The sequence below is a fragment of the Apostichopus japonicus genome, chromosome 20, assembly GCF_037975245.1.
Source record: "Apostichopus japonicus isolate 1M-3 chromosome 20, ASM3797524v1, whole genome shotgun sequence".
Taxonomy (NCBI): Eukaryota; Metazoa; Echinodermata; class Holothuroidea; order Aspidochirotida; family Stichopodidae; genus Apostichopus; species Apostichopus japonicus.
The window spans coordinates 33,880,041-33,903,636 of record NC_092580.1 but is presented as its reverse complement, the minus strand read 5'-3'; the positions used below and the strand labels follow the sequence as shown (position 1 = coordinate 33,903,636).

Genomic DNA, 23,596 nt, shown 5'->3' with positions numbered 1-23,596 from the left:
GATAATATAGCATTTCTGTAAGGTGCTTCACCTTCACTGTGTGTGTAGGATCATAGAAAACAGCGGCATGGCAATAACAACATGAGTGAGTGTGCATTAGTGTAGGGGGGAGGGAGGGGAAATCATAGTCAACAAAGGACAGCATCTGTCACAAGATCCATGAAGGACCAATTGATTTCAAGTTTGGCAGACGCATCTACACTGACGCAACATGTTGTGCCTACGTAACTCCATAAAGAGCCAAGATGCATGCAGATGTTAAACGAAAAAGAAAACAGCCGAAGTGCTGGTTTTGTTATTGCGTTTGCGAATGGTTATTGTATTAATGGAAAGCTATAAAGGTAATGACTATCCGTGAGTGGTGACATCATAACGTCAGCGGTCAAAGGTCATGCATGATGAGATCTTGCGCACTTTATTTCAGTTGCAAATTGATCAGGTAAAACAAAAGTCAAAACAGCGTAACAACTTAAACCACGTATAAGCTACATATATGACTGTGTAATAGTTGATTTAAAACGGTCTATTTAGTCCGGCCCCGCATTGTGAAGTAATCATTCTTCCTTAAGTAATTTATAACAATGGGAATACAATATGACAGTTGAGTCACCGACCCCGCATTGTGAAGTATTCATTCTTCCTTAAGTTATAACAATGGGAATACAGTATGACAATTGAGTCACCGGCCCCGCATTGTGAAGTATTCATTCTTCCTTAAGTAAGTTTATAACAATGGGAGTACACTATCCTCTATCTCTTGTTCCCCGGGACCCCTACTTGGCTCCGACACAAAGTTACATTTAAATGTTGTAGATCGTTAAAACCAAGAAGGAAGCGACTGCAACCAAACTGTTCAACATGACAAAGTAACGAAAAGGAATGCTTCAATGATGCGATGAATCAGAAAAGGAGAGACAAACCGGGGACAGTCAGGTCAACTCTGGTGAGTGGTCTGCTGTTTACAATATAGCACTGCGCTATATACGCAGTCACATTTTATCTAAATTTCGAATACACTTACGAAACGCCATTCCCTTTTGATCATAATGGTGAACCCTTAAAATGGTTACCTCCTCTTACGTTTTCTCAGGCCCAATACAAACAATACAGAAAAAAAGATGAAAAGACAAAAGAATGCAAACTAATTAAAAACGTATAACAGATTTTTGCCATAGTCTATTTTCATTATTTGGATATAGATTTCTCGGTAAGCCTACGTATAAGCTCAAGTCCAGGAATCCTTCATTCAGTATACTGCTCCGAACCATCGGTAACGATACGTTTCTACAGGTATCCACCTTACGTGCCCTCCGCCACTTACCGAAAGGACCCTTCAATTGCACCAGCCAAAATGAAGAGTTAAAAGTCTCGCGGAGAAGCATGCTCTGCCTCATGCCTTCCGACATCCACGTTACGTCATATAGGCAATAGTAGGTTGGCGAGACAAAGTTGAGACAATATCTACAGATACAAATTACTAACTTTCCATAAATCCCATAAGCCTCTTTCGTAGCCTAAATGTGTACGTGAATTGAAAGCCTCAAAAGCCACTGCAATAACGTAATTTTGAGGAACAGCATCGAGACATGGTAGGCCATTACGTTGCAGTAATCTGTACAATTTTCCTTTTATTATATCTTTGTAACGTTATTTACATGATTACAATATTACATATGCACAGTACCACATTTGTAGTTGTTAATTTCTTTAAAACGACGGACCTGGTCACACAACTATAACACTTAAAAAAGTCAATATAAGTATCATTTTATGCATTCAATCCAAAACTTACTTGTTTAGAATAAATCAACAATGTTACAATGTAGAGTTATTTCATCCATAAGGCTTAACATAAAGAGGTGTATCCGTTGTTTATAGCACATTTCTCTCGATTGTAACATGTCTACTGCCCGTCCAAGGTTTAGTTGATCGATTGATGATGTCCACGATTTCCAAAGACCAGTACAGACGTTGCGGATCAGGACGCATTGAAGTATGTTTGTTCTTGTGCTTCGGATGTTTATTTCAAAACCAACGGAATGGACCCAGACACCTTTTGCCTCGATTTTACTTTCTTTGCAACCAAAACTGATACTAAAACGAAAATCCCTGTTGCAGATAAAGTACCAATTAAAACTATTAAGGAAAATACAACTTTAGAAAGGTTGCCTTGATTTATCTCGGTTTGCCCTGTAGTTTGAAGTCTGTAGGGTGTCACCGGAACGGATGTGTTGCCGCTTATTAAACTGATTTCCAAAATGTTAGAAATATCACCGAAATTATTATATTCATCAAATGCTCTAATTGCTAAATAAATTCGACTGTCAGAGTAAAATGCGACTGTAACATTCAAGTATTCGGTGTTTAGTGCAGGCTTTGGCTTTTTTAATGTAGCGTAAATTAGCGTATCCTCTGTGACCTTTTCGACTTGACCAAAGTCGTCTCTTATTGCTGATCTGGTGGAGGTAAACATCAGTTCGTATCCTGTAGCTAAAATTACAAATAAGAAGAAAACTTTAAAAGGTATGGAAGTATATTTCCAACAAAATCGGGTGAACAATGAAAATTGTTACATAGAGAAATGTTTCCATCCATTCACTCACAGGAATGATGAAACTAGGTATAACCATGGACGTCTTAATTACTAATTTAGAAATAACTTACCTTGACCTTCCATGAAATCATCCCCTGGTGCGGTCCAAGCTAAAGTAAGGGTTGGTATGCTTTCCAAAACCGTCGTGACAAGACGTAGATCTGTTATGATAGCAGGAGGCAAGTAATCCAAAGTTTGAAAATCCTTTGGTACATCCGAAGCTGTAAATGTTATTGGCAGTGGAGCTCTTTGAAATGGTGGTAAACCTCCATATCGGTAACGAATAGGATATTCTTTAAAACAAACAAAAACAATAACAAAACAGAAAAAGCAACGATATAACCAGAAAGCCAGTTTACTTTGTGAGTCCTTGCTGTATAATTGGCTCAAACTTCCACGCTACTATCTGACTAATGCAGAGCAAGTTACTTAAATTTGTCTAAGAAATCAATGAAAACCAAAAAAGATCAGAGATTTCCAGCTCTTATGTGTATCACTCCCATGTGGGCATTAACCATTCAGTTCCCTGGTAAGGACTGAACAGTAGAAAATATTTATTTCAAAATCCAGAAATATATCGCAATATCTATATATAATATTAACACATAGATGTATTAATAAAAGGACGTTGTCTTTTACAAATTTCGGTGAAATCAGCTCTAACACCTACAATATCCGGTTAATAATTAAAATGAATGAATGAAAGTAATATTACTTTGTTTATACAATGAATAAAACAATTCTTCATATCAACTTTCCACTTTCCTGTATGTTATGTTAAATACTTATAGAGCCTCTTCACAGAACTGAACTGAACTGAATTTGACCAACAAGTTTCACCAAAAGAAAATCGTACAATTGGAGAATTGACAAATTAATTGTAGCTATACTTTTTGAGTTATCATGTTTAAAAGGATTTCCGACTTAAGCCCCTTTTGACCTCATTTGACCTTTAACCACTACCGATTTCAATAGGGCTCTTGTAATCACCAAGCTTGATCTCCAAACTTAGTATGAATTTCAAGAAAATGTACTTCTTGAGTCATCGTGTTTACAAGATTTTCAGACTTTGACCTCTGTTGACCCTAAATGAACATTGAACTTCACATAAAGTATTAGGGTTCATATAAGATGAATCGACATACCAAGTTTGAAGTTCATCCGCGATGGGCATTGTGCGGCAGAAAGCATCTACGGTATGTGTATGTAATATGAGACCATATAAAAGATGAGACCGAATCCATTCACTTAAAAGTAGGAGTTTTAGGGACTTTTACTCAACTACCTGAACCCTCCTTCGGCTCCTTTATACCCCCCCCCCCCTAAAAAAAAACACTTTCTCATCTTCGCCTTCAACCATTTTTGTCAGTCAAATACTTTGTTGTTCCACATATTCTCTATTAGCAATTTTGTTTTGGCCAGGTGGAGGTGGCTCTTTCGATATATTGGGGTCCCCTCATGATGAATATTCATGATGACAGCTTTTATTCCAGTCCGCCCCTGCTGGTACTACATGTTTATCTTCTACTTGCTGATACATTTCTAAGAAGTTGTGACTTACCATGACTCATGTAAATGCACTGTACTGAATGAAGAACAGCTGCTGGTTGTGCTAAACACAATATCTATATATTAACTCATTGAATATCTTCAAAGTACTGAGTCACCCACGCATGCCATTGCCTACCATTTCAAATCACATGATTTGTTGCCATCTGTTTATTCCTTTAAAGCAGCATTTTGCGTCCTCGACTATGGTATTTCTCAACCTCACTGACTCCACTATGCCATAACGACATACATAACTAGCTTATCTATTTATATTTTACTTCAAATGGTGGCATAAAAGTCGAAAAAATTGCAACTTTCAACTGTGTTGTTCTCCAAGATATTTTCCGTTGGGAACCCAATAAACCTCGCCCATAATATGAATATTTAAACACTACGAACGTCATTGACAGATACGTAATATAACACCACGCTTGATTTGTGTACAGTCTATATGGCAGTTGTACCAGGGAGTTGTACCAACGCAAAGTCTTGAATCTATTTTTAGCAACGGCTCATATAACTAAACCTGCATCTCTGATTGGTTGAATTCAAACTAGTGGGTTTGGGAACTGAATGCGATTTAATTTTGTTTGTGGAATACTCGCTAATTAACGTTTTTGGCAGCGAAAAACTTGGCTAATATCTTAATTTGCTGTTTTGTGATTTGATGTATGTAAAAAACTCGATGGACATGTCAAAAAAGTAGAAAACGGCGACCAAACGCAAAATGCTCATGAATAAACATACTATTCACTGATTGGTGGAATTCAAACTAGTGGATTTGGAGATATGAAAACTTTGTCGAGGACACTTTTACTCGTTATCGATATAAATCGTTAATTACTCGCTAATTAACGCTCTTGGCAGGATGAAACTTGGATGGTATCTTAGTTTGCTGTTTTATGATTGATACATGTAAAAAAAATCGATGCACATGTTAAAAAGGTGGAAAAAAGCGACCCAACGCAAAATGCTGCTTTAAGTATTATCTCACTTCGCATATGCATTTTAAAATGTTATTAGGATTTATTTATCTGACTATTGTGACTTTTACTCGTGACATGTTGATGACAGTTGTAAGATGTTCTTTGTATCCTACACGACCTCGCGCCAGCGCTGTACAGGAAGGAGCTTGTATTTGCAGGTCGTGACCTTCAATTGATATCCTCTGAACTAGGATAATGTTGTCAGCCAACATTAGCTTGACTTCTTGCACAGTTTTAAGTTATATTCCAAAGAACCAACGAGTAAACCATGGTTGTGTACTGCTTAAACACCCAATCTACTATATAAGGGTACTTGCAAATTAAACAGATATATGAGACCTTACTGTTACCGCACGAATCTTACTTAGTTTGGGTGTCATGGCGCCGCTAGTGAATAAATCATCAACTCTTTTCCATTTTCCTCGTTTTCTGATTTTGACGGACATGTCGACATGGTAATCCCCATTGGACGTGAAATTAGTGAAGTAGGCAGAATAAATACCATCCTCTCTGTGGTTGTCTATTCCTGGTAACAAAACAATAGTCATGTTAATGTATTGGTTTTCCCTACGTAAGATAAGGTGATGCATCACTCACTAAAGATACATTGTGCTTATTTTAAAAACGCCTACAACGTAACTATAATCGGCTTCGTAATATGAAGAAAGTGACATGAAGAATTATGTATGATGTATTTGTTTGTTTTGGAGTGAACTGATATGCATTTTGTTAGTTGAAATGTTAAATAAAAATATCTTTGAATAAAGCATCGATGAGACAAAATGAGAAACATTAAGCTTCGCTGGAGAGAAAACAATCGGCTGTGACAGAGATTTATTTCAATATACTTAGTAAATTGCTGACAGTGTTATAAACTGCATCCGGTTAGGTCAATACCATATCTTCATATCACTTTGTATCGCAAAGATATTTTTTTTTGGATGATATCTTGTGAATGCACCTGGCAACAACAGGTTGAATGTTGTAATCAGTGCAATGCAGCCGAAAGTTTTTTTATGTTTTCATCAAAATCTAACTATAGAAAATATTGAGAGCTAACGAAACATGCCAAATGTATCAGGTTTCATGGATAAATCAACACCAATTATGAAGCTTGTTACAACAATTGTGATGACGACAGCGCAGACCCCCTACTGTGACCCACTTCCTGGAATAACTTCGTATAGGTTAAGCCAACCAAATTAGGTTACATTCGATTAACCATATCTTGAGTTAGGAACAATATATTCAGATGGGATTTACAACTAACAATTGTAGAAATTGCCTTGTTCTTCAAAACAAACATCAAAAAGAGAACACACTATAAAAATAAGCTGCCTTTTTTACGCTATAATCACTAGGGTATTAAGGGTGGAGGGTGCTCAAAAGTTCAGTTTCTTTCTGAGAAATTTCGAATATATAACATTTTTACCCTTTCCGTCGTCTCGAAATAGCAAAGTTGTTTTTCCTCCTTCCGGGTTTATAACGTCTGCTTTTACGATACAAGCTGTGATTGGTCGTTCTACTTGCGAGACAGTTCCGTAAATGCGAATCATTCGCTCTTTTGTAACATTGACTAACGAAGAATACATCATTAGGGAAGCTCGAACAGGTCTCACAGCTACAAGAGCTTCGTCATTTCTTACTGAGAGACCAGTGAATACCTCAAAAGTGATAGTTTGTGGAGATGGTTCTGTGCTGTTTAGATATACATATATCTTTTGGCTGTTAATTAGCTGTGGAACAAAATATCAACGAAAAGCATTACATACGTTTTTATTAGGTTGAACAAACCGATGACAAATATGAATGAACTTGTGTTGTCACAGGTGCCATATGATACGATGTTGGTCAAAATGCTGTTCAACTTTGATCTCTAATGCTCTCTGTATGCTTACCTTGGAACGTACCAAAACATAATTTATTCATTGTAGTCCTTACAGGAAAATAAGTAAGTCACGATTCAGATCAAAGAGATGTTTAAGCTAATCAACTTGAGATACTGACCTATGCTGAACATTAACCAGAGGCTCCCTCAGAAACAATTTATCAACTATATTGAAATCTAATTATAGGTTAGCCTTTATGAAATAGTATATTTGTAACCACATGAACCACGCATTCGCACACCCTTAAATTTAGTTCCTTAAAATGGACCGGGTTGCATGAGCCAATCGGTCAACAAAATGTTTTACCATTGGATCTGCTTCCGAGTAATTGGTTTTCCGCCCGATGTAGTCGTTAAAATAGTTGGCTAAAGTCGTTCCATCTTCCATGGTTACAGAAACTTCAGGTTTACTATTCCTCCAAAAGAAGCGAAGGAATACTTCTTGACCGTCAAAGGCAACGTCGATAGTCACATGGAATCTGTACTCATCATCTGTATCGAGATACACTTCTTCCTTGGCTATCTGAAAAAGATCCCCAACAAGGCAACATGGTTAGTTATTCCTTGCCACTCTTCCATATACATCCATTAGTAACACCGATCACAATCTACATCAAAATCTAGCATCTGTTTACAATCATATTGACCAACGTATCATGTTCATCCACATTACGTAGAACACTTCTGGAGCTTTCGTACTTACATTATTTCGAACTTTGTCTATGGGACATGTGAGTATGATGTGAGTATGTTGTTCGCAATGGTATAGAAAAGGACACTGATTATGGAGTTCGGATAACCGTTACTTTTACAGTCACTATTTTTCCAACATCTTAAGACTTTTATCGACCTCAAATGGTATTTGTCCTCTACAAACAAAACATATAAGCAATATGAATCTTGTACGGAGTCGATCGATGGCATTGAAACATTACTATTGGAATTTTCCTCTTTACAAGGTATCTCATACAAAGTACCATGTTAAAGCGCCATGTATTTTTCAAAAGTATATACACAGACGATGTATCACATATACAAACACAGACACACACGAACATACATACAGGCTGTAACTGTCGTATATATTCTATTAGCTTTCAGCAAGAATCAAGAAACCAGTTATCGGGTGCTCTCTTTTGATATAGTAAAGACGGAAATTATTCCCCTTTTACCAATTTAAAAGCTCTGAGTAATAACTTCTCCGGCAATTTCATCGCGGGGGGGGGGGGGGGGTGAGGGGGATGGGGGAATCAGGTCATACCCTTATAAATCTTGTCCAATCCGTCACTCTTGTTCCTTGGTACCGTTGATGAATTTTGCCATTTTCAAGGAATTCTGTATATTTGACGTCAACGGTGTTGGGTAAGATAATGTTTTCCGAGAAGTTTGCGCTGAATGGCAAAGACGCCAGGACGACCCCCGCACTCGCGATATCATCTTGTACATCAGCGATGGTCGGTGTAATGTCATCAGTTCCGTCACTCATGATAAGTATGACAGAACCACTGATATTATCTCTCCGCTCCTGTAGAATCTGTCAACAGGAAACAAGGCAATTTAGAGAACTTCCACACCAAGTGATTAAAAACTGGAAAAAAAAGTAGCCAGACGAAAAAAATACAACGTGTGAACACATCTTTCATCGGAGGTGCTCGTCACTTTACGTTCCTATTGAAATTGACTCCTCCCATTCTTGTGGTTAGAAATTCATTTGAAGCAATAATGGAATACTTGCAAAACAGTGTATGAAGTTTGAGTTGCTTTAGTTGGCCCACACAGCTAACATGAACCGCTGTCTGACGTTGACACTGGCAGGTTGACAGATAAATCAGGATAACACTTAATCTTGTACCTTTTCATATTTTCTACGATCAAGTGATCGTAGTCGGAATATCAAATGCCACACTGTGGAAGACATTTTGTCTTCATTTATAGCTTAGAAATATTGAGGATTGCTAAATCACGCTTACCGTTAAATGTAAATAAACTTATTCACAGCTAAGGTTCATAGTATGACATGTAAGTACATATCTGTCTCATTTTGTTGAATAACTGGCTTATATTTCATCTTAGTTTTTCATGTCATGGTTTTATCATGATTGCGTAAAAACAAATTAACTATTTTCCTCGGTCGTTCTTCTCTCAGGTTAGTTTCTAACGTCATTGTAAAAAAATTGTTTTCGTAAAGCTCCACATAGCTATAATAGAAAGAGGAAATTAAATTTAACAATAATGAGGCAAATTACCCAATTTGGTGACAAGCGTCTTATGTTCTGCTAAGAAACGTTATGTTCTCAATCAGCAGAAGCGAAAGAGCACATTGAACCAATTCAACCTTTGCGTCCTATTGCCGGAGGGGAAACTAACATGAACATATTGTTATATCATTTGCTCTTGTGTAACAGTCATCCGATGAGTGCAGGGATCAATCGGGATGAAACTTAATTATTTGAAAAACGGAAGAAATTCTAAGATCCATCACATTTCTCATGCTATTCCAATGCCACTTATGACTTGCCTTGACAAACCCAGTCCTTTTTTAAACTTTCTATCTTGGCGTGCAGTAATAAAAGAATAATTGCATCACCACATGACAATTTTTTGCCTATACGAATGTGTCATAACATTGTATAATTCTTACAGATTTCAGAAATCATCCAGACCTGTATAAGTGGCGAGAGAAATGTTACAGTGGGAAGCATTTGCGACTATGTTCATTTGATGGAGTATGGTAATTGTGTACGGTTTTAGATTAAATTTGCAAGCTTGGTAGGTAAACTCACAGGATCTAGTCTTATTTGTTCAAAACATTTTACGAAGACACGGTGTGTAGACTATGCGTCCAAATTTAAATATGATTACAGTTTTGCCAAATGAAATAGATAATAACAAGATTTATAGCACTTTTATTATCGAATAAAACATAGATTGAGAATTTCCAAAAGGAAGATCGTATCAATGAGCACATTTCACCAGGACTGTAAACATGCATAACGTAGTCAGTGTTAGACAAAATGTTCCCATAACGTAGTCAGTGTTGGATAAATATTTCGCCCGAACTTTTTAGAGTGTAATCATTGTACCAGTATTTACAAGTCTTCATTTAAATTGGTAACTCTGATTAGCAAGGTATAATTATTCCTTAAAAGCAGTAGAGACATGTTTTCATGTTTACTTATGACGTTTAGTCTATAACAAGGATCCTCAAGTCGGCCCGCTAAAGATAACAAACCTACCCGCGAGAAGACCAATCGACCCACCATCATTTCCTAATTGGGTACCGTTTGAGGGTCCATTAGCCGATAGTCGTGACCACCCGGCCGACCTACCCTGCACATTATTCAATCTATACTGATAATTTGAATATTGAATATCCTTGTCCTCTAGAAACAAATTAACTAGTTTGTTTTGGTTTACAAGATATATAATATGTGAGTTTGGCATTTGTCAAAATATATAGTACCATTTCTTTTTCATTTCAAGCTTTCCTCTACACAAGGTGACAATTGGAATACTCTTAAATTAAAATTAAACATTGCGTACTTAAGGCTCAAAACTGAAAAATAACCTATTCAATGCAAAGATGTATCTAAACTATCCCAAATTTACTACATAATTCGGTTCATTTGAAATAGAACACAAGATGCTTTACCAAGTTACATATCCGGGTTAGGCGGGGACGGTTTGGTGAATTCATCTGATATTGCTTAGTGATAGGTAAACAAATATAGTGAGGGCGGTATGTTGAATTGATCGACTTTATTGAGTTAATTACAAGCAATACATAAACGTTAGGAATTTGAAACACTATACAAACGTTAGTCGTTTCAAGCACTATATGAACGTTAGTAATTTTGAAGAACTATAACGTTAGTCGTTTGAAACATTATATGAACGTTTGACGTTTGAAGCACTATGTGATCGTTAAACGTTTAAAACACTGTATGAACCTGCTAGTGATTTCAAGAACTATGTGAACGTTAGTTAGTCTTCCGAAAACGAAAACAAATATTTGATAAAGACAAGGACATCGTTGAATACTCCCATGCATGTGTTTATCTCTTGATCGTTATTGTATCTCTGGTGTACGAGCGAGTGGCGCTCTTTACAAACCACTATATGACCATCATGTTGCCAGAAGGAAACATATCTAAGGCTCAATAGTCTTCGAATTAGGTGTGCTTAAAATTTGCGGTGGGTCATCAGAGAACAGTACGAGGAATTAAATCTAAATATTTACCTCTATTGCCTTCGGTATTGAAGCGCCAAGACTGGAATGATTCACGGGAGCTGTTGGTAAATCTCTGTCCATAAACCATCGAAAGCCTGGGGTTTCCCAAAGTTTCAGGCAAGGGAAAACCTTCTCAGTGGTCTTATTAACGCTAACGACTCCAAGATGGCTGTATGGTGGAAACAAATCGTATACATAGTGCTTATACGCTTCCATCATTCGCTGGAATTTATTATTTTCCTGTAAAGAATAAGCGGAAACGAATAATTGCATTCAAGTTGGGTTACTTTTGTAAAATAATGTAAGTATGAGAGGGGAGGGGTGGGGGTCATGGTGGGTAAGAGGGGAACTATAATGATAAGGCTTTGTAAGAGATCGTCATTGCTGAAAGATAGAATTAACTAGCAAGAGTGCATTGATCAAATGTTCAGGCCCGTAAGCAGGTGTTTCTATGGGGTTGTGCGTTTACTGAAAATGTGGCCTTCTAATTAACCATCGTCTGAAGATGGGGAGGGGTCTACTCTTGTATATTAAGGGAGTATAGATGCAATGCGGTGCATCAAATGCTTCTGTGACATTTTCCGCAGTTAATATTTACTTTCCCCTTAGCAGCACGACATACCATACACTACCTAGGAAAATATTTATAATTTACCATAACTAGACCTATTTTATGTGCCTACAATACCGGAAACTGACAAAACGTACCGATAGCATGCATGTACCTTAGCTGTGTTATCACAGTCATTCAAACAGACGAATTATGTTTTCAACAATTTAATTGATTTTTTCAGGATATGAAAGAAACATATCACGAAATGACAGGTGTGCTTATTAAATCAAACCTCCATGTATATTCATAACAGTCCAACATATTACATTCATGTGATTACTCCCAACCTTCTTTACAGCATACTCCTCTCGGGACTAACATGCACACGATTTGGAGTCTGTCCGTCGGTCGCTGCGATACCCCTCCCTCCCACTAGCCATCACACTCCTCTCAGGACTAACATGCACACGATTTGGAGTCTGTCCGTCGGTCGCTGCGATACCCCTCCCTCCCACTAGCCATCACACTCCTCTCAGGACTAACATGCACACGATTTGGAGTCTGTCCGTCGGTCTCTGTTATACCCCTCCCTCCCACTAGCCATCACACTCCTCTCAGGACTAACATGCAGACGATTGGGAGTCTGTCCGTCGGTCGCTGCGATACCCCTCCCTCCCACTAGCCATCACACTCCTCTCAGGACTAACATGCACACGATTTGGAGTCTGTCCGTCGGTCGCTGCTATACCCCTCCCTCCCACTAGCCATCACACTCCTCTCGGGACTAACATGCACACGATTAGGAGTCTGTCCGTCGTTCGCTGTGATACCCCTCACTCCCACTAGCCATCATACTCCTTTCATGACTAACATGCACACGATTGGGAGTCTGTCCGTCGGTGGCTGAGATACCCCTCACCCCCACTAGCCATCATGCTCCTCTCAGCACTAACATGCACACGATTTGGAGTCTGTCCGTCGGTCGCTGCAATACCCCTCCCTCCCACTAGCCATCATACTCCTCTCAGCACTAACATGCACACGATTTGGAGTCTGTCCGTCGGTCGCTGCAATACCCCATACTCCCGCTAGCCACCATACTCCTCTCAGGACTAACATGCACACGATAAGGCGTCTGTCCGTCGGTCGCTGTGATACCCCTCCCTCCCACTAGCCATCATACTCCTTTCATGACTAACATGCACACGATTTGGAGTCTGTCCGTCGGTCGCTGCAATACCCCTCCCTCCCACTAGCCACCATACTCCTCTCAGGACTAACATGCAGACGATTTGGAGTCTGCCCGTCGGTCGCTGCAAAACCCCTCACTCCCACTAGCCACCATAATCCTCTCAGCACTAACATGCACACGATTAGGAGTCTGTCCGTCGGTCGCTGCAATACCCCTCCCTCCCACTAGCCACCATACTCCTCTCAGAACTAACATGCACACGATTTGGAGTCTGTCCGTCGTTCGCTGCAATACCCCTCTCTCCCACTAGCCACCATACTCCTTTTAGGACTAACATGCACACGATTTGGCGTCTGTCCGTCTGTCGCTGTGATACCCTCCTCCCACTAGCCATCATACTCCTCTCAGCACTAACATGCACACGATTTGGAGTCTGTCCGTCGGTCGCTGCAATACCCCTCACTCCCGCTAGCCACCATACTCCTCTCAGGACTAACATGCACACGATTAGGAGTCTGTCCGTCGGTCGCTGCAATACCCCTCCCTCCCACTAGCCACCATACTCCTCTCAGGACTAACATGCACACGATAAGGAGTCTGTCCATCGGTCGCTGCGATACCCCTCACTCCCACTAGCCATCATACTCCTTTCATGACTAACATGCACACGATTAGGAGTCTGTCCGTCGGTCGCTGCAATACCCCTCCCTCCCACTAGCCACCATACTCCTCTCAGGACTAACATGCACACTATAAGGAGTCTGTCCGTCGGTCGCTGTGATGCCCTTCCGTCCCACTAGCTATCCCACTTTCTCCGATGCCCTTCTGTTTCACGTTACCTCATGACAAATGGGGTCCCACAGAGCATACATACGCCGCTTTGCTAGTCACACTTTACTATACTGTCATCACCGGAGTTCTTGTTTAGCTCCCTTTGCCATTTTACATTTCACAATCAAATCCACACGCAGACAAAAACGTATAGTGATTATTGTTACCTCAAACCAAACCGAAACATCCTTAATTTCATATACCGTCCTAGACGGTAATCCAGGTTAACATTGACCTCTTAAAGATTCATCTTAAAAAATTCTATCCTCACCTTCATGTTTTCTCTGGCATCTAAGACAACGACAAATAACTGATCAACCTTTTGAACTATTCGGAAGTTTGGTTTAGCATGGTTCAGCCTACGTGTTTGTGACGTCATGATATCCCCAGATTCTACGATAACGTCCCAAGAGCTCTTTCCCAAACATAAACGATTTTGCTGAGTTGGAGCCTCGTGGTTATGACGGGAATTCACGTCACCTTCATCTTCACTGTGACAAAACTGTTTAACCTGTCGAGAAATTTAAGACAAATGAAACCGGGTCATCCGTAAAGGACATCCAGGATGCCTAGCATGGTTGCTTGAAAGTATAACAACCGTCAGGTGTTTAAATTATTATAATGTATTACTTACATAGTGAACATAGTATAAATATCCTTAGGATTTTTTCATTTTAACCTGGCATTCGAAACCGCCGACATAATGACGCAAGGACGCACTGTTTTGCCGTACAGACAAAACCATGCCAAGTTTGCGACACAACAAAAGACAGTCCTGTTTGGTCAATTCACTTAGAACAAAAATCTTTTTAAGTCCTGGATCCCGGTGCAAGAATTTGTTTACACTTTCATATATTGTTGAGGTGTATGGGACAAAGTACGGACTTGGTCTTTCTAGAAATGTGTGACTAGAAATGCTTTCAGAAGCGTTCACTTCATCCACGCTTGTAAGTTCAAGGAACACCATTGGATGTGATATCGTTCCTGGTTTGCTTTTAGAAAGATGATCATGCATGGTTGTTGCCTTCTTTCACCTCACAACGTGTGTTCTTTTATTTCTGAGTTGTTGCTTACCCCAAACAAATTATACGATTAACCTGTATTCTCCACTCTATGTGGTTACACAAACTATTCAGTCTGGCATTACATATTTCTACTCATTACATACATGACTTCAGATGATTGTGAAACTCATGTGAATCTGTGAAACATGTTGTACTTGATTTTGGCGATTGACACTGGCCTGTTAAAACATCCCCCAAATCGATTATACATGGAGTTAATTGCATTAAAATCGCGTCTTTTTTATGTATTACATTGTGTTCGTGTGGCTTGACGAGAATGATATATTTGATGAGACAGAAGTAATAGAACAATGTATCACATGCAACTAATGTTAGAACAATGTATCACATGCAAATAGCACTTACAGAATCTTGAAGATAGGATGACATCAATGAACCTCTCCCATTCGGTGTTCGTGTTAGCCAACCATCATCATTGTCAGTAAGAAGGAACTCACAAGAAACATTGTTTCCTCCGCCCGTACAAACAGACAAATTAGCGACCTCCCGATTTCCCTGTAAAACTTTCCCTGTTAATTCTGCAGGACAAAATGATGGTTCAACTCTGCCTTGGTTAGACTGAAAAAAGAATTGGTCATTCGGAGTTGTGGGAAATTCATCAAATAGTCCCCATCTCAGATGACCCCAAAGATGTACAATGACCTTTGCTAGAAATGAAAAAAAGCAGACATATATTAATTAGCATAAGATGCATATTAATATCACCGTTGTCCTCAGCATCTTCGCTCGCTAATATCCAAAGGAAATATTCTTGTTTGTGAATGATGTTCTAAATGACGTGACATTGACCTCGCCTCGTGATCGTTTGACCTCTGTTATGTCTGTTCTCACAGCTGACACATTGCCTAAACGGGAATATTTTCAATTTACGTATGACAGGGGTACGTTGAAGAGAGAAAACGGGGTGGGAGGGGGTAAGGGGACTAGAGAAGGTGGGGGAGGTGCACTAGCTGTTCACATACTAAAGTGATCTTAACCATCGATGAATGTTGCGAAAGGTAACTACATATTTTAAATATGGGCTACATATAACTAGACATGAATTCAACTGGTTGGAATCGTGATACGCTGATGCGCAGGTACAGAGGTATGTGATATCACATTCGTTTTAATCTTTCGAACCATCCTCCGAATTAGTGTAATAGATCTGCAGATTTTGATATGACATCTGCTTTAGGACATTGGAAAGAAGACATGGAACACCTGGAACATTTGATTTTTTGACCCACTTTTTCTTACTTGGTTTGTAATATGTTATATTTTTATGCCGTAAATGAAACATTATATCGTCATTTCAATTTTTGTTCGCTTATCTTACTCAAGTTAATATTTATATCGCAAAAAGAAATCCAAAATTGGCTTGCTACGGTACTCATTGCAATCATGGATACGAGAAAATCATGCATTCATGACAACTGATGACGGCTGCATATCATCGTGTGTCCGTTTGTTAATGTTCTGGGGGAAAACACAGCTTTTGATTGATACACTATAAGATCTACTGAAGGAAAATGACTTAAATCGATAAATGTGTCTTAAAGAAGGCAATTTCTTTATTATTTGTGAGGTCAATGTAGAATAATGTTATATTCACCAGGATCTCCGAATATAGAATGTTCAGATCCGAACAAGCGTCTTGGCAGGTACATATATTCTCCTTCCTCCCCACACCCTCCCGGCTGGCGAACAAATGGTACCGCTGGAGGGGCAGCATCACTCTCTTCATCTCTGCAACCATCAATGAAATATAACAAGTACTTATATATTTGTGTGTATGTTTGTAGTGCTTTGTTTAATGTAGCTATCCATTGTTGTTTATTTTCTACATTCTGCTGGGGGTAGGGGTGGGGTGGGGAGGGTGGAATGACCTTTGAATCATTTTATATAAGAAATCTCGCGGCAGATGGTGGAGATTCTGCAATTAAGCTGTCGATAGTGTAAGTTGCAAGAATTTTCTACTGTACAAGACATGAAGACCTAAATATAGTGAGTCCCTACTAGTTACTCGTATCCTAGCATAGTTTCATGTACTAATAATCTTTCATTGACTTGTGTTTGTACTAGTTACTCATATCCTAGCATAGTTTCTTGTACTAGTAATCTCTCATTGACTTGTGCTTGTACTCGGTACTCATATCCTAGCTAAGTTTCATGTACTAATAATCTTTCATTGACTTGTGTTTGTACTAGTTACTCATATCCTAGCATAGTTTCTTGTACTAGTAATCTCTCATTGACTTGTTCTTGTACTCGGTACTCATGTCTAAGGAAAGTTTAATGTACTTGTAATCTCTCATTGACTTGTGCTCGTACTCGGTGCTGGTATCAAACATAGTTTCCTGTAATCTCTTATTGACTTGTGCCTGTACTCGGTACTCATATCCTAGCTATGTTTCCTGTACTTGTAATCTCTTCGACTTGTTCTTGTACTCGGTACTCATATCCACGTAAAGTTTCATGTACGGTACTAGTAATCTCTCATTGACTTGTGCTTGTAATCCTACTTCGGATTTTGTGGGAGTCTGGAATAGCTATACTATAGTGCAACGTGAAGTACTCGCTCTTGCACTATGCACCTTGTACTCGCACTAATGATGTACTCATATACTTAAACTCGTACTCACATCAAGGGGAATTCTACTTGTACACATATTCATACTAGTTACTCCTACGACAAGACAGGTACAATACATGGAACACTATTGCCTATAACCTTTATTAGATATTCACGAAAAAGTACGATTACCTCAAATATAAGTTAAAGGGTGTGTTGAAATTAAATTGTGGCTTTTACCTGAGGATTACACGTGATGTATGGTACGTTTCGTTTGGTCGCGGTGATTCATATGAACTATTTTTGGACCACTGGCTGGGTACTAGAATAGAAATATCTTGAAAATAAACTCTCTGCTTCGTTGCTTCGTACAAAATTTGCGATGCTTTTGTGAAGGCGTCCTGTAAAGGAGCAAGAAGACAACATGTTATAAATACCAAACAATAAAACAGCAAAGAGAAGTCATAATCATGTTTAATGTTTATTCTGAGCCTGTACTCTTTACGCAAAGGAACACTGAGCTGGTACTAAGTTGCATTCTCATCCAATCCGAGGTCTGATCAATATATACAATGAAACTAGCGCAACATAAAATTAGCTTTAGTGTACAGCGGCGCCATTATATTACAACTATTTGTCTTGAAGTGATATTTATAGTCCTAAACAACTCAAAAGTGGTCCAAATAAATAGAATGCAAATCTATGTTCATCAATCAGTAAGAGATAAGTTTACCGCCGAATCCCTGAACAATCGTTTTAAGTAGATTATTTCCCAAATGACTGGTTCCTTTACCTACTGCGAAATTAAGAATATATATCAAAACAAATATTTAAATAAGATTTGGTTTGACTAACAATATTCTCTGACATGTTTCCTTTTCTCATGTGTTTTTTTTTTCTGCATTATTCCTGTGATATCATGTAAAAAACAACAGATGTACCTTTTTTTCCCCAGTCACTGAAGGGAGCACATGAGTGAATAATTTCCATTTATGTGGCTGTGGTTTGCTTACAATTTAAGCATGTCATGGAATTGGATGTAGTTTCTTTATTCTCATACCGTTAGCGATTTGCGCTGACATTATTTCCCGTGGACATGTACACAACAATAACTATTGTACAGTCGTTAAGTTATGTACCACAGTAAAAACTGGAGCTTGCCGATAAATCGGTGGTATGTGCTAATAGGATTACAGTAAGAAATGAGGATATGTGTAATCCCAACAAATACATCACACTTGATTTTTTGGGACAACACATATACTGAGTTCTTACTGTAATCCTAATAGCACAGGCTACCGATTTATAGCACGATCCAGTTTTTACTCTGGTACAAAACTTTAAGATCGCAGCAGAGCAACGCTCTTTCAAGCTTCACTTTTGGAGTTTTTGTATGGACAAAGGTTTCACAGTTTGAACTCTGTTGACGAGCTTCGAACTCCACAACACCAACAACAAAACAACCCCAAAACAACCCCAGAACAACCCCAAAACAACAGGGTGTTATCAGTATTTAAGGTGAATCAAAATAAACGAACTTCTGACACGCAGAAATTTGCAGTTATTGTGTTTGTAAAGACATGCTGAATTCCCTATTACTAGATTTGTTCTCCACATTACTTAGAATCCCTGTTGTGGATATAAAACTCGTTCCTTTCATAGCTACCATTGCTACACTAAACTGTCTCATGGGACATTTGAACTTTCTGATCTTATTACCAAAACTTTAACCACGATTTAATTTACGGAATTTCAAAGTTAATTTCCTCTGGGAAAATTTCTTTTGCATTGTACTTGGGGATGTACACGACATAAATGGTACACATAACTGTGCCTTTCTGTCCCTAACACGTTCTACTATGGATGGTCTCTTACACGTTCTAGTTAGTATATGATTATCATATAGTGAAGATTTATGAGATAACCGAGGATATCCACCAGCTGCAAAACATCATGTTCAATGATTTATTTATCCTTGTATTCCAAAGACCGTAAATTGTAAAAAATAAATTAAATTATAAATCAAAATACACTACCAATCTCATAAAGTCTATAGATTCTTTAGATTAGGAAATAATTATTCAGCTATAGTATTTTCTAAACAATGCCTCACTCAACAGGGTGTCGATATAGTCGCATAGATCACCACTCAATGGCAGAGCGAACAATCCTGTTATATTTTATGTTAACTTTTACAAAAAGCAATATATAAGTTAACTTTGATATCTTGTTTCTTCTGCTAGCCTATATCATTTGATGATATCATAATTATGATTGTACTCTGAAATATAAAGGTAACCTTTTGCGATTTGGATTGTTGCTTTGATATACGCGTGTTACAGATACTCTCCTACCTACCGTCGATAAATTTCAGAGTTGATGTTACGGTAACTTATATAACCGAACACTTCATGGACATTCATCCAAAACTGTAGTTAAGTATTACAGATAGAGATACGTCTGTACTGAGTGAGTGTCATTTAAAGATGGAAACCTACGAAGTTGCGCATTGTCTTTTGGGGGAGGCGTGGGTGAGGGGGGTTAGACATTCCATTTCATATCGTCTGTAACGGTGTTGTATAAACATCGTCCATCTTTTTCTTCGTTCACACTCTCTTAAACTCTTCTGGCCCTGATGCAGAATTCTTTATATGTCTATTTTGTAACAAGGGAAAACCCCATCGCCTTGATACGAAAGTTGAGGAACGTCACTCTACGCTTATCGTTTCTGAATAATGAACGAAGCTGTCTATGGTTTTAATCATTGCAGTAATGATAACTATCACATATAGTGACTTATATTCCGCCATTTTCACCATGTTGATCATGAGTTTAATAAGTCAACAAATCATTTATGTAGACGTGTGATGTTTTGGAAGCATATCAAGGAAGTTCACATTTTTGGCACGGTTCAAGATTCTAAGCTTGGAACGGGACACATTCGAGTAAATAAACTTGTCAACAAAACGATATCCGATTTCCTCACATTTGTCCTTAAGTTCTTTTCGAGTATTTCCGAGTATTTCACTAGTTTAGTCTGGCCCCTAAACTTAGATACTGGAACTTATGACCTGAGCTGAATCAACTGTTGATCTGTATATTTGTACAATGTTACGTATATCAACGCAACTTTATGGGGTTGTTATTGTGATTATACTTTGGGATTTCGCGTTTGGTCAAAATGTTGTGTCAGGGAGTAAGCTTTCATACAATATTTACTGACAGCTAGCCTACAGCAAGACGCTATCATACTATATACTATCATTTTAAACACCACAAGGCCCAACCTTATAGTACATATAAATACATTCCATCTTGAACTTGAACAAGATTATTTAGATGTGCAACAAGAAGTGATAGCGTAATAACGGTCTTAGCCGCATTTACTCAAACGTTTTGAGGCTTCCCCGTTTCAGTATACCAGGGAACTGCATCATGCAACTATACTTTACCATTAAATATTTGTTTGTCTCCTCGATTTAAAATCTGTTATTTTTCTTCAAGTTTTACTTCAAACAATATTTTAAAGATTATTTGTTGGTATAAAAAGGACTGGTTAATTAATTACGCAATAGTATTTGCTTTAAATACAATTAAATTATACCGTATAAATACTGTCTATACTAAAATACAGGTAGGTGTCATAACATTCATAATGTATTTGTGGGATTCTTCTATGAATATTCGCTAAAAATAGGCTATGACTTTATACAACTAATTTAAACATCGAAAACTTAAATACAACACACTGACACCAGGAAGATCTTACTTTAATGTTTTCGATTAGACCAATGGACTCTTTGACTTCTCCGTGGACCGCTACCAGTAGGTTCTGATAGCCTCCATCTTGGATAAGAATTGGTTGTCTTCTCCATGGACCTTCGGGATCCTGAAAATCTTGAAATTCAAGTAACTTGGAAAAAGAACCTTTCAAACTCCCAAAGACAAGAAAAGCCATCACTGTATTAACGACAAATAACTTCATTTCCTTAGCATCAAGGTTAAGTCAACTATACGGGATACAAATTGAGTTGTGACGTTCAAACTTCTCTGTTTATATTCCTTTGAGCGTATATACGTTTCTATATTGTTCGTCAATCTAACGTCATTTAATGTGTACGACGTTGTATGACACTATACAGGCTGGGATATCTCTCGTCATTTTATATCGCGTGGAAGTATAACAAAAACAGACCGTGAAACAAAGCTTAATCTTACAGTGTTTACTTTCAATCGGTCGTATCGGTATTCCCATAAGCATATACCAATAACCCTATAAATCCCCTGGTTTCAACGGTGCATCAAAAGTTGACCTACAAAAAACTTGAGTAAAGGATGCCTGGCTCTCATTTTTAGCGGGCAGATTCTGACTAACGCATTCAGTCATTGAACTTAGTAACCAGTTTGTTAAGAACGGCCTTTGACCAGACCTATGCGTGCAAACGGGACAAACTAAAACGAATGACAGCGAATGACAATTGACTTGGTACAGGGTTATTTATCATTTACGAATGACAGCGAATGACATCGTCTGTCAACTAATGACAGTGTCGAGTGGAGATAGAATGATTAACGGAGTGGAGTAAATGCGGTTATTGGTTTTCTGCGCAAAAAAGGTTTGAGGAAAATCGCATGTTACGTGGTTGCAGGGTTTTGGTGTAATTTACGGATAGAAACCACAGGGAAAGTTTTTGTGTGAGAATGCGCTTGAGTGCTTTGCTTTTTACCTCTGTAGATTTATATATAGAAAGATATAACTGAAGCCGTTTCAAAATTGTAGTATTGTTAGTTTCTCGGAAAAATGACGTTAAATTTACTTTTTAAAATCAGACTTACAATTTCGCTCACTTTAAGGTGCGTTTTTATCTTGTCCGTACTTTACTAGATCTAGATACCCACGAATTCTGAACTGTGATATCCTGTTGAAGCAAATGTCTGTGCTGTCATTACTGTCATTCGTTTTAGTCAACGCAATTTTTTAGTGTGTACAACATATTGTCATTCGTTATGTGAATCGCAATTGTCATTCGTTTTAGTAACACCCGTGCGAACTCCTGATTTATGGATGTAAACTTACGGCAACTCTTCTTACTCCTGATATTGCGTATATAAAAGCGATCGTACAACAGCCAGTTTTCAAACATTTGGGAGTTGTTTATAGGCTGAAAAGTATCTAGAAGAAATTATTCACTGATCTTATAACTGTAGAATATTCAACATAATCTTTAAATAACGATAAACAAAACAAAACAAAGAAAACCTTCGTGGGGAATTCGCCAGTGCGGCCGCACTGAAGCGCGCATGTTTCGAACGAACTGTGTCTGAGCATGCGCGAACGGGGTATGTTAGTATTTTCTCACTCATCATCACTTCATAAATACAAAGACCAAATTTCAAACATCGAAATTTCTCGTTTTATCAGTTTCATTTTACCATACAATGTGATATTTTATTTCATATTACTGCTGTAACTGCATATTACTCCATGTTATTGTTAGTGATATCTCATTTTATTATCGTCACCATAATTTCTATTTGTGAAGTTGTGAACGTTGAGATGGCACATATTATGTCACAAACATAGACTTCATAGTCACAGGAATAATGTACTTACACAATAACAGAAGGATGAGAAGACGAGAAAGAGGCTGTTAGAAATGTTCTTAAGTCTCTCTTCTTTTCTTTTTCAATATTGTTTGCTATTTTTTATCTCTAAGTTTTTTTTTTTTTTTGGGGGGGGGCGCTTGTTCATGGCATGATAAAATTATACAACAACTAAACACATACAATATTTGTTGATATAGGATTCTCTTCAAAATGAGGGTTTTTAATGTTACATGATCAGGTTTTCATTGCTTTCCCTGACTGTTTGGGGAGGGGGGGGGTCGGGTCGATGGGGATTCTTACGGGACTTCTGACTAGTTCCTCCTCCTTTCCTATGTAGGAACTGAGAAATAATTTATGGTGTGTGTATAATTTATGAGTAAAATATAATTAAAATTTTAGTCAACGATAGTTTTTTACTTAAAATTGATTAGTTACATTGACTTACAGTAACTTAAGCCAAAGTTTAGTTTATCAAAGTTTAGTTCATGTTCCTTGTTAAATTAGTGACGAATACATCAATGGTGA

The 23,596-nt window shown here is 38.1% G+C and overlaps 1 protein-coding gene across 1 annotated transcript; it reads right to left on the bottom strand.

Annotated features, from left to right (window-relative positions):
- Positions 1–1,159: 1,159 nt before the first annotated feature.
- On the bottom strand, positions 1,160–21,927 carry LOC139962009 (calcium-activated chloride channel regulator 1-like). Its single transcript, XM_071961804.1, has 12 exons — positions 21,234–21,927; positions 17,705–17,865; positions 16,505–16,638; positions 15,256–15,557; positions 14,097–14,336; positions 11,259–11,489; positions 8,280–8,552; positions 7,326–7,541; positions 6,563–6,866; positions 5,495–5,656; positions 2,665–2,886; positions 1,160–2,490 (listed from the first exon to the last, which is right to left on the bottom strand). The coding sequence occupies exons 1-12, from the start codon at positions 21,447–21,449 to the stop codon at positions 2,021–2,023; spliced, it is 2,931 nt and encodes a 976-aa protein (XP_071817905.1). The 5' UTR covers positions 21,450–21,927; the 3' UTR covers positions 1,160–2,020.
- Positions 21,928–23,596: the final 1,669 nt, after the last annotated feature.